The sequence below is a fragment of the Vidua macroura genome, chromosome 26 (assembly GCF_024509145.1).
Source record: "Vidua macroura isolate BioBank_ID:100142 chromosome 26, ASM2450914v1, whole genome shotgun sequence".
NCBI lineage: Eukaryota > Metazoa > Chordata > Aves > Passeriformes > Viduidae > Vidua > Vidua macroura.
This window is the reverse complement of record NC_071596.1, coordinates 4,814,516-4,826,491: the sequence shown is the minus strand read 5'-3', so window position 1 is coordinate 4,826,491 and position 11,976 is coordinate 4,814,516. Positions and strand designations below refer to the sequence as shown.

Genomic DNA, 11,976 nt, shown 5'->3' with positions numbered 1-11,976 from the left:
ACCCCCCTGCCCCCCACCATGCCCCACACCTTTGTGTTAACATTTAACATTCGTGTTAAAAGCGTTTCCTGCAGGAAAAGGGGAAATCTCCCCCCTCGCACCTGCAGCAGGTGTTTGCCCCTTACCTGCCAGGGCCAGACACCCCCACAGGAGAGAAAAAGAAGGTTTTTAACCCCAGTTTCAGCTCAGGCCTGCCCAATGGCATCAACACGACCCAGGGGAGATTAAAACCAGCATTGCCACTAGAGAAAAACCTTGAGCTGGGATTGCCCATGGATTAGGTGGGACACAGGAGAGGGAAGATCCTGCACCCTTGGACACATCTTAAAGAGATTCTGTCAGAAATCAAGAGGAACACTGGATTTGTTTGACAAACTGGACTTTGCTGAGCTGAGCTGGCAGGGATTTTAAGCAGAGTAAAGGACGCTGCGACTGAAATACTGAACTGGCATTTATTATCAAAGTCAGACTGTTTACATCTGTCAGGTCAACGAGATGCCACAACTACAAAAAAATATTGTGCACATGGCAGTTCCAATGCAAAAAACCAGTAAAACGGGGCTCCCTCGGTTAAAAAAAGGACTTAAAATTACTCCAGAAAGCAACCGGGTCGGGCTGAACAGCTTTACATCCAGTCAGAGGAGGCGGCGGAGGGGCAGGCGCGGCCCTGCAGCGGGGCCTAGGCGTTGCGGTCGATCCGCACGTCGATCTCGCGGCCGCGCAGCTGCAGCCCGTTCATCATGCGGCACGCGCGCTCCGCCACCTCCGGCGACTCGAACCGCACCACGCCGCAGCCCTTGGACTTGCCGTTCTCCATCTTGATGTCGGCGTAGAGCACGTGGCCTGGGGGCACAGCGGGGTGAGCCACTCCCCATCCAGGCCCAATTCTCCACCCCAAGGGCTGCTCCCAACCTTGGCTCTGGCACTCTCCATCCAGTCCCAATTCTCCACCCCAAGGGCTGCTCCCCACTTTGGCACTCTCCATCCAGTCCCCATTCTTCACCCCAAGGACTGTTCCCCTTGGCTCTGGCATTCTCCATCCAGTCCCAATTCTCCACCCCAAGGACCGTTCCCCACTTTGGCACTCTCCATCCAATCCCCATTCTCCACCCCAAAGACTGCTCCCCACTTTGGCACTCTCCATCCAGTCCCCATTCTTCACCCCAAGGACTGTTCCCCTTGGCTCTGGCACTCTCCATCCAGTCCCCATTCTCCATCCCAAGGACTGTTCCCCTTGGCTTTGGCACTCTCCATCCAGTCCCCATTCTCCATCCCAAGGACTGCTCCCCACTTTGGCACTCTCCATTCCGTCCCCATTCTCCATCCCAAGGACTGTTCCCCTTGGCTCTGGCACTCTCCATCCCAAGGATTGCTCCCCTTGGTTTTGTCCACTTGGCTTTGGCACTCTCCATCTAATCCCCATTCTCCACCCCAAGGACTGCTCCCCATCTTGGCTCTGGCACTCTCCATCCCAAGGACTGCTGCCCTTGGCTTTGTCCACTTGGCTCTGGCACTCTCCATCTAATCCAAATTCTTCACCCCAGAGACTGCTCCCCATCTTGGCTTTGGCACTCTCCATGTAATCCAAATTCTCCACCCCAAGGGCTGCTCCCCACCCTGGCTTTGGCACTCAGAGCTCTGGTGTTGTTTGACAGGAGGTGGATTTATCCCAGCACAGGCTCCGCCTCACAGCCAAGGCTGGGCTTGGTTCCCATGGAATGGTCTGGGCTAGGAGGGACCTTAAAGAGCACCCAGGGACACCTCCTGCTGTCCCAGGCTGCTCCAAGTCCCATCCAGCCTGGCTGTGGACACTTCCAGGGATTTAGGGACAACCACAGCTTCTTTGGGAAATCCACTCCAGGGCCTCAACACCCTCCCAGCCAGGAATTCCTTCCCAATATCCCATCTGACCCTGCCCTCTGGGTTATTATCTGGCCATTATTCATATTCGTTTCTCAGAGTGAGGAAAGCAACTCACCACATTCATTGAATTTATCTTTCAGCATTTTCCATGTAAAATCAAAAGGCAGCTGTGGGAAGAGAAGAATAAACCATTACTGAGGCTCTGCTGAACAACCTGCAGGCAGCCCTGCAAAACCCCCAAAGCAGAACCCATCCCAGGACAGCCACTGCCATAAAACCACGGATCACCGTCAGCCAGGAGCTCTTCTGGTAAGGAAATGGTTCCAACTCCCCCCAAAATTTGGCAGCATCCAGTATTAGACATTGTGATTGGAAACCAAGCATGGATGAGATCAACACATCAGTGACAAGGAACGCCATGGGTGGGAAAGGGCAGGAGTGGGAAAAGGGGGCAGCACGAAAAGGAGAAGGAAAAAGGGGCACTCACATTTCTCACAAATATCTGACAGGCTTTCCGGGCCACGCCGGGCGCAGGGCCTCCGGCTCCTCCCAGGGACCCTGCAAAATTCCCTGCGAAGTTGCCCCGCTCCATGTCCATGGGCCGCTCAAAGTTGCTGCCCATGGCCAGCCCCATGCGCTCCATCCCTGCCCCCATGCCCTGCCCCATGGGCGGCCCCATCCTCTCCATGTTGGTGGCCCCGATGCGCTCCAGGCCCATCCTGTCCATGGGGGCGGCTCCCATCCTCTCTATCCCGATCCTGTCCATGGGCGGGCCCCCGATGCGCTCCAGCCCCGCGGGCATCCTCTCTATCACCTGCCCCATGCCCGCGCCCATGCCGGCGGGCACCATGCGCTCCAGGCCGATGCCCATCCTATCCATGCCCGCCCCCATGCGCTCCACGCCCGAGCCCATCCTGTCCATGGCGCCGCCCACGCGGTCGATGGCGGCGCCCATGCGCTCGATGCCGAAGCCGATGCCGGAGCCCATGCGCTCGATGCCCGGCCCCATGCGCTCGATGCCCGGCCCCATGCGCTCCAGGTTGGGGGCCAGGTGGTCGATGCCCAGCGGGGCCATGCGCTCCATGCCCGAGCCCATCCGCTCCACGTTGGAGCCCATGCGGTCCAGCACCAGCCCCATCCTGTCTATCTCCGAGCCCACCCGCTCCATCCCGTGCCCCATGCCGGCCGGGATCCGCTCGATCCCCGCGCCCATCCGATCGATGCCAGGGGCCATCCTCTCGATGCCAGGAATGCTGGCGTTGCCACCACCTGCAACACAGCACAGACAGCATCAGCAGCTGGGCAGGGATGCAGAGACCTGAGCGGCTGCTCGCTCTGCTGGGATGAATTCCCATCACTCAGAGCTCCCTCGATCCAGGGCTTTGGGCTTGCAGGATGAGGCAAACTCAGATGCTCAGGTCAGACCACCCCTGCAGAGCTGCCCCATTCCTGGGACCCCAAAATAAGGACGTGGAGCTGCTGGAGAGAGTCCAGAGGAGATCCCAGAGCTGCTCCCAGGGCTGGAGCCCCTCTGGAGCTCTGGGAGAGCTGGGGGTGCTCACCTGGAAAAAAGAAGGCTCCAGGGAGAGCTCAGAGCCTCTCCCAGGGCCTGAAGGGGCTCCAGGAATGCAGGAGAGGGACGGGGGACAAGGGATGGAGGGACAGGACACAGGGAACGGTTCCTTTGATTCTGAAATGTTGTGATTTGGTCATTAAACCAAATTAAATCTGGAAATTGGATGGGGGAGCTCTGCCTGCTCAGAGATGTTTGGGTTCAGCTTTGCTCCAGAAATTCTGCAGTTTCATTACTGAGATTGTCCAGTATTTCCAGGGAACATGCTTGGAAGTTAAATGTGATACAGGCAGCGGGAGAAGCAGGATTTTGTTTTCACTGACAAAAATTAACAACTTCCCAGCAGCATTTAAAAGCCAGACGGCAAATTCCTAGAGCAAATCTAAATCTGCTTTTTTTTTATCTGTAAAACCCCCATAATTTTTGTGAGCAGTTCAGGAATGAAAAGCAGGCAGGAAATGGATTTCATTTACTGCACTCACCTATTCCCCTCTCCAGGGTCTCTCCAAAACTCCGGGACATTCCCATCTCATTTCTTCCAAACTCCCTCTCAAATCCCCCTCCCATGGCCCGATCCATCTCTGCAAAGAGGAAGTGGAGAAGTTTGCAGGGGGTTTTACGACCTCCGAGAGAACATTTTACCACAGGAATAGTTTTGAAGCACAGGAAGGTTTTTGTGATTTTCTCTTGATCATTTTGTCATGGCTTCAGGAGCCCAAAGCCCCAAGGGAAAGCAGGATTTACCCCAAAAAACATGGGAGGCTCTGGGTTCTGGAGAGAGCCAGAATTTATCTGAATAAACCCTGCAAGGTGCCACCAATAAATCACTGGGTTTGTGCAGCTCAGAGGCCAAAAGGGACTTGGGGACACAAGTGGAAAAACCCCAAGTTATTCCCATAAAACTGAGGCTTGTAGAAAGAGGGATCCCTCCCAGGGAAGCCAGGAGGACACACAAAAATCCAGTGCCTACCACTCATCCTGCCCATGTTCATCCCAGCTGGGAAGCGGCCGATGTTCTCCATGCCACCAAAGGGACCTTCCATTCCTAAAAAAACAGATTTACCAGGGATTCTTTAGCAGTGCTTTCCAGCTCCACACTGGAGCTGCTGCCACACAACATTCCCACAGGCACGAGAAACTCCCTACCCACCAGTTCCCAAAAAGGGGTCAGGATTTGGGCACAGCATTATAAAAACCATGGGATCACAGAGTGGTTTGGGTTGGGATATTGAGGATCCAGTTGTGACACCCAGGGATGGCACTTCCAGATCTCCTGAGCTAAGGAAGCACAGGTCATGTTTTATGGGATGTACCCACCCTCCCCACACACCTGCAGCAGCCTGAATACCCAAAAAGGAGCCAATTCTTGCTAAATTGGTGATGATTCCCCAGCACACAAATTCCTGCCACACTCAAACAGCTCAGTCTGCAGGACTTCCACAAAGGCCAAGCTATGAAAGATCAAGAACCACAGCTTACCTCCCATTTTATTCATTCCAAAGCCCATGCCTTCCATTCCCATTCCTCAAAATAAAAGAGAAAGCTTTATATAGCAGGTGTCATCCAAGAAATTCCAGCCAAAGGCTGCAGAACTCAAACCACACAACACATCCATGGCTTGGGCTGAAGAGCTTACATGGGATAAGTCTGAGGAGATTTCAACATTCCTGCTCAGAAAATCAAGCAGCAAAGGGGAAAAACCCACTGGCATTTCGACATGGAAAGCTGAGTGTGTGCTACTTTTTAGGTGGCTCTTTGAAACTTGTGCTATTTCAACAGATCCTCACCAAAGATTTGCAAGCCCACTAGAGGTGTTAAAAGTGAGAGATGGTTTGGAGTGTCATGGATCTTTGCAGTGTCTGCTGCTCATGCTCAAGAGTCAGAAAATGAGAGCTGTGTCTTGACCACAGTGGAAAAAAAAAATAAAAATGGAGCAGTTGGTTAAATTCAAGTTTCCATTATCAAGCTGAACAAAAAAAAAAACTCATTTGGCTTTAACATTCCTAAGAAACTACCAACTTTTTGGGGAGGCAAACAAAGCTATCTACCTTCTACACAGCTTAAAGCTCTCATGAAACAAAAGCATAGGAGTAATCTTCTTACCTCCAGGTCCCATGTTGCCCATTCCCATGCCTTTGTTTAAATGATTTGCATCAATAGGTTGACCTCCAGGTCCTAATCCCATGCCAATACCACCAAGACCATCTGAAGAAAATATTCAGATATCAAAAAAGCCTTCTTTCCATAGTTTGACAAAACAGCAAGTTTTATTTCTTAAGTAATTGACTTTCATTCTCCAAAAAAAGCTTGCTGTGTCCCCCCTGTGGGGTGTGTACTGAAAGCAGGGAAGTGTGGAACAAATCAAGAGTAGATGTGTCTTGAAACAGGCTAAAAACTATCTCCAATTAATTGGTTTCATCTTTAAATTTCCATTTCTTACTGCTGAGAAAACTTGGTTTGGAGCTGACTCCTGAAAAATTAACTGGCTAGAACACTGCTTCATTTGGGCAAAGTCCTCAGCTGAGGAGGGTGGAGTGGGCAATTTGGGAGAAGATCCCCTAAATGTGTGCACAGTTCTCACCTCCACCTCTGCCAGGGTTGGCCCCTTGCAGGGGAGAACTGAAGCACCTATGGATCAATGACAGCCACCGATGGAATTGTGAGCACACAGCCAGCCTCTCTCTGAGCAAACACAACACGGCATTCCCAGCATGGAGCTCAATCTTCCTTAAGGATTCCCCAGCCCAAAGAAAGAAGAAAAAGCCCTTTTATTTCCTGAAGCAGGAAGAAAGTTCTCTGCTTGGCACAAACACCAGCTCCTGGCATCCTCTGCCTGCAGGATTCCCTCGTTTCCAGCTCAGCACTGAACACAGGAGTGTTGAATCTTGTTTTAAAACAGCACAAGGTCCCCCTTCCCACCCAGTAAAGGCCAAAATCCAGGCTTCCAGAGGGATTTAGGTAGTTTTACACCAAGGTAATGGAATTGGAACCCAATGACTTTGTCCTGGAGAGAGGAACATCCTTACAGTGACACTGCTGCTGAGGAAGGCCTTGACAGGCACTGAAAGCTCAACTAGGGAGGGACTAATTAATGATCATTAGTAATGGGCAATTTAGCAGCACACAACAGGTCTGGTTCCCAGGAAGAAAACAGCATCTGTCTGAATTCAGAGCATCCCAGAATCCTAGAGTGGTTTGGGTTGGAAGGGACCTTAAAGCTCATCCACTCCCCTGTGGAAGCCCCTGCCTGGAAGTCCAGGCTGCTCAGGACAATTGAAATTCCACCAACAGCCCCAATTTAGCTGCATTTGAACAAATTCAGCCTCCAGCTCTTCCAGTCCCAACTCTTCTCTTCAGTATTCCAGTATCTCATCCCAGCATGGCCGAGGTCAGGAGGGGCCTTTGAAGGGCCTGAGCTCAGCCCAGGCTGCTGAGCCCAGATCACATCCACAGCTTTGGGGTATTCCCAGGGATGGAGACTCCACAGGAGCTCTGAGCAACCCAGTCACCCTCCCAGGAATGTTTCCTTACATCCACGTGGAGTCTGTGGATTTCCACTGCTGGTTTAGACTTGATCTTTTAGTTCCTTCAAATTCCAAGTTGGAAGGAGCAGCTTGGGGCAGCCAATTATTCTGAATTTTCATCTCCTGGGTTTTTGGTCAATGCTTTCTGCATCCTGCACCTCCAAGAAGAGCCTGGTTCCCTCTTCTTTCCATATTTAATACATTGTTAAGATCTCCTGTGGAAATTTGAAGGCCTGGAAGGCTCCCAGGTCCTGAATTCAGCCCTTCCAATTAAAGGGAAAACATTCCACTCCCAGAGAAGGAGGTACTGACTGATTCACTGTATTTCCATTAAATCCCACTATTAATGGAAGGCACTGGGATCTTGGAATTGCAATGGAGAGCTCTGGAAGCCTTGAGAAGGTGAATGTTTTAAGACAAGCTTCTGGCCATGAGCTGAAAGAAGTATCCAAAAAATCACTGAGCAGCTCTTCTTCACTATTCCCCCTTCTGAAATTATTCAGGAATTTGGATCCCAGTTTTCCAGTCTGAACCAGAGTTTTACTGGGGCTGGGACTGGTTCCCAGGTGCTGAACAGCCAAATAAAAAGCAGAAGATGTTGAATCATGCAGGGGACACTTACGAGGGAGTTGTTGGGGTCGCTCTGGAGGGAAGAAATCTCCTTTGGGGAAGGCTCGTTCATCCTAAAAGGAATTCAACACATTAAAGCTGGCAAGGAAAGCAGGAAATTATTTCCTGATTCTTAAAACTTTGAATTCAAATACAGAAATTTCAAGTTAAAGCAGTCTTGACTGTAGTTTAGATTTGTCTTTTAGCAAAATAATCTGAATTATCCTGATTGCCTTAATTCAGCTGGCAACAGGCGAATCACACATTTCCCTCTCTGCATTTTGATCCAGCCTTGAAACCACAAATTCCCCCCAAATCAGGAGTGCATTCCCAGGTCAGTGGGAATGGGAGTGTCCTCACCATTTTGACGTGCATGGGTCTGTCAAAGAGCAGCTGCCCATTGAACATCGCTGGGGGTCGTTAAGGATCATTGTTCAAGCACTGAGTGCTCTCACAGGGAGCACAAAAACCCCTCAGAAAATCCCATCTCCTCAGTTATCATTCACAGATTATCCCAAATCCTTCTGCTTTCTCCAAAACTAAAAAGCTTTGAAATCTAAAAATACTGAACATTCAAAAAAAAAAAGGCTTTTTGAGATTAAAAAAAAAATGATAAAAACACATTTCTGGGTAAGATTAAGTTCACAAAGACAGAAAACGTAACTCTAAGTCAGCCCAAGTGTTTAAATGTTTCCTCAGTCACTTTATCCATTGAAAACAGGAGAAAACAGAGAAAAGCTCCACAGCAACCCCACATTCTGAAGTGTGCCATGCCAGCAAATCCTCTGCCCAAGTCTGGCTCCCACAAGGTTCAGTGGGTGCAGTGCAGAAGGGAATTAACACTCCAACAGAAACTTTGGGAAAGGAAAGAGAGTTTATTTTCCTCCTTTCCATACCATAACCAGGAGTTGAGAGAGTAATACCTGGAATTTTATTGCTGTTGGGTTTCTAGGTGGCAAATCATTGCTTGGCCAGTGGAAGGAAACAGGAACAGGAAAACACCAGCTCCGTGTGCCTTGGCACGGGGACTTTTTCCTTTCCAGACAAATCTTTTCAGAGAATTGCATTTTAATACTAATTACAACCTAGAGACAGAAACTCATCTGGGATGGAAGTACATTTATCCACGTAGGAAAGAGAATTTCCTTTGCTAAAGATCCTGAGCAAACTGCAGCAATTCCTTCAAGATGGAATTTTGTCTTCGTTTCGCTCTTCTTTCCATTTTCCATCCACTACAACTTGACCTTCCCTGCCCTGGCAATACCCTCCTTTGGAATACAGTTCCCACTCTGCCCTGCTGTGTTTCCTGGGCTCTCTGGCCCATTCCCAGTTTGCTGCCAAGGATACAGATGGCCTGCACGGCCTCGATGGCCTGCTCGAAGGTGACAGTGCCGATGCCCCGGCTCTTGCCGTCCTTGTCCTCCAGGATGTCGGCCCGGACCACCACGCCAGCCATGCTGAACACCTCCTTCAGCTTCTTCCAGCCCACCTTGTAGTCCAGCTGCAAAACAGGGCATCGTTGGAAATGCAAGAGAGATTTCCATGAGAAAACAGCTTTAGTGGGCTCCTGTCCTTCCCTGGTATTGGCATGAAAGCTGTCAGAGAGCTGAGATAAAATTCAATTGAAATAGAGAGTTTTGTTCAAAAATCCCAATTAACAGACACTGCTGTTAACTTAACTGTTCAACTTAACTGAGAACCTCCTTGGCACAGAGAATCAACAGGACACAAAGGAGCTTTTCCTGGAATTCCCAAGGCTTTTCCTCCCTCAGATTTGCCCCAGCTGAGAGGCTCCCACTGCTGGATTTGCAGCAGGGGGTGCCCAGCACTCACGTTGGCCACGAAGACGGTGCTGCCGAGGCGGCCGGCCTGCAGGGCGTGGATGATCTCGTTGGGGATGTTGGGGTTGTTCAGGATGCTGGGGGGGATGTTGATCATGCCAGGGCCACCAGGGCCGGGCCCGATGCCCATCCCTCCTGCTGCCATCACCTTCTGCATGGCCCTCCTGGCGTGCTCCCCGTCGGGGTCCTGGGGGACACACACACACTCAGATCAGACCCCACATCCACCATGGTCAGTGCCAGGGCTCCAACAGGCACAGACAGGAGTTTCCCTTTATCCCAGGATATCTGCTCCCTAAACACTCCCAGCCAACTGCTTCCCTTTCTCTGTCAGTCAATTTATGTTATTTTAGCTAACATCTAGCACACTTTATCATTTAAATGATACCTTTATTATTGGTACCCTTTAATAATAAAGTTATTCCTCTCCAGGCATTTCCCTGGTTCCCAAGGTGTTTATTCATCATTAATACCAACAACAAACCTCTGTTACACTGTTCCAAACCCAGATAAACTCCCAGTGCCACTGGAGAGCATCTGGAATGAACTTCCAGGACTGGCTGTCAACAGCAAAGCCATTAAAATGGAAATACATCTTTGAGGTATTCCAGGAAAGAGCTGATTCTATGGAATTGTTGGAATCCATTCATTCTGATGCAGAATTCAAAGGGGAGTTTGTAAAGAACAAACATGGAGGTTTCTGTGTCAAATCAGTAACAAAGGAACTGCAATTAAAGCCAAACTCCTGCTTTGTCCTCACATCAAGTTTAGTCTTGATAATCACAAGTTCAGCAGTGGTTAAAACGATTAGAAAAGGTTGACTGGGGTTTTTTATCCTATTTAAGTCCTGCTTTCTGTCCATGATCCTCTGAGTCAGCCCTAAACCTTTAACAAGAACTCCCCCTTCCCCCCTCCACCCCTGCCAGAACAGATCCCCTCCTTACTTCTTTCACTTTCAGGGGTCTCCCACCAAGACTGTGCTTGTTCAGAACTTCAGCAGCCTTTTTCATGCTCTCCTCCATCTTGAACTCAACCACCCTGTGGGGACACAAACACAGCTCAGGGTGTTTTGTTTGAAGAAGTCTCCTTGGATTTCTGGTGAAATCAGATTGAACTTGAAAAATTTAGAGTCAACTTACGCGCATCCCTGGCGAGGTGATTTCCCAGGGCAGTCACAGGGAGGAGGGAAGAGGGAAGAAAGAAAGTCAGTGAAAGCTCAAATCACACACAAATATTTTATTATTAAAGCCAAATCACATCAGTTAAGCCCTACCAGCGAAAATAAATGTAACCTTACACAGGCAAGCCTCCAATAGTGGAATTCCATAATTTCTTATGCCTTAACAGGATTAACCTGGGGTCTCTGAGGTTGTAACAAACACTAAATCCCGACTCTCCAAGAAATACCACACGCTTCCTGTGACCTGCTCTTCCCTGGCATACAGCAAAACCCTCCACACTCTCACCCTAAATCCATATCCTTCAGGACACTTAGGAGTGCTCCTATTGTCTTCCCTGATCCTGGACTCAAGGCCCATGAAGGCACTGAACGTTTACAGTTAGGAATTTACCTCGCTCTACTGGCCCAGGACGTGGAGTTTGCAGCACCTGCTGTTGCACCCTGGCCCTTCCAAACTCAGCCAACCACTCGAGTGACTTTTCCAAAGCACAGGAATATTCCAGAGCCCTGTCCTGCCTGCTGGGCTCCAGGGTCACACGGCCAACGCCAACGGCACGCAGGGAACAGCTCCTGACTGCAGAGCCCACCCCACCTCCTCCCATCCCACAGCACTCCTGACCTAGAGCCACTGCACATCCACACTCTGAGCCTCCCTGGCCTTCTGTCCAGCACACAGAAACATTTCAGGTAGAAAATCCACAAAGAAACTCTCAAACACTTACCCTTGACTTTCCTTCAGCGTCCATTAAGAGCTCCACGTATGTTACCTCACCAACTACAAATCAGATTCCAGACGACACAGATACCAAGGGAGAAAAGCCAAGAAAACAATGGGAATTTAGAACAATCAACAACCGTGTATGGAGCCTCTGCCTTATAAGAAAGCCCAGAAACACTCCATGTTCTCTAGACCACAAAACTGGACAATTACAGGTATGCAGTAAAGGCTTCAAGCACTTCAATATGTTCTTGGTTTTCCTCCACCTCAAAAGCCAGAGATTTCCACAGTTCCCTGGATCTTTAGTGCCCACTCGTTACCTGAGGCAATCCAAACCCCTGGGAAAGGCTGCAGGAACAAGTTTCCTTCACTTGCCACAGGATGCAGTCCTGGCTCCATAATCCACAATTTCAAGTGTCTTGTTTTTCCTCAGGATTTAAGACAAAAAAGGAGTCACACTGATCCAATAGATCAAGAGATCACTGCCTGCCTGCTATTTATTTTAACAGGTTTTCGTTAAGTCACAATAAATTCTATCTTAGCATTAAAATCTGCTACATTTGCTCTCAAGTCAAAACTGTCAACAGCAAAAGGCAAAAGTTCATGGAAAACTCCACCTGCCCCTTTCCTCACAGGATTGGGATTGCCTCTTTAGGACCAAATAACCC

General features: G+C 49.6%; 2 protein-coding genes across 3 annotated transcripts in view; both read right to left on the bottom strand.

Annotated features, from left to right (window-relative positions):
• CTXN1 (cortexin 1) overlaps nt 1-11,976 on the bottom strand; it is a 91,475-nt gene that overhangs the window by 43,950 nt on the left and 35,549 nt on the right. The gene's annotated exons all lie outside the window — the stretch shown is intronic.
• Nucleotides 434-10,448, bottom strand: HNRNPM (heterogeneous nuclear ribonucleoprotein M). 2 transcript variants are annotated; one of them, XM_053999398.1, is made up of 12 exons: nt 10,355-10,448; nt 9,403-9,597; nt 8,917-9,070; nt 7,930-7,979; nt 7,583-7,643; nt 5,540-5,641; nt 4,916-4,960; nt 4,407-4,481; nt 3,919-4,017; nt 2,351-3,132; nt 1,979-2,030; nt 434-843 (listed from the first exon to the last, which is right to left on the bottom strand). In XM_053999398.1, the coding sequence occupies exons 1-12, from the start codon at nt 10,430-10,432 to the stop codon at nt 680-682; spliced, it is 1,857 nt and encodes a 618-aa protein (XP_053855373.1). In that variant the 5' UTR covers nt 10,433-10,448; the 3' UTR covers nt 434-679. The 2 variants fall into 2 exon arrangements, with proteins under 2 accessions (XP_053855373.1, XP_053855375.1); XM_053999400.1 differs by lacking the exon at nt 5,540-5,641.

What these genes read in the sequence shown, in the direction of transcription:
- HNRNPM (XM_053999398.1), bottom strand. Translation starts at nt 10,432, where the DNA reads ATGGAGGAGAGCATGAAAAAGGCTGCTGAAGTTCTGAACAAGCACAGT. An exon ending in GACCCATGCACGTCAAAATG is followed by an intron (nt 7,644 to 7,929) that starts GTGAGGACACTC and finishes AATTCCTTTTAG; the next exon opens with GATGAACGAGCCTTCCCCAA. An exon ending in GGGCAACATGGGACCTGGAG is followed by an intron (nt 4,961 to 5,539) that starts GTAAGAAGATTA and finishes TTTTATTTTGAG; the next exon opens with GAATGGGAATGGAAGGCATG.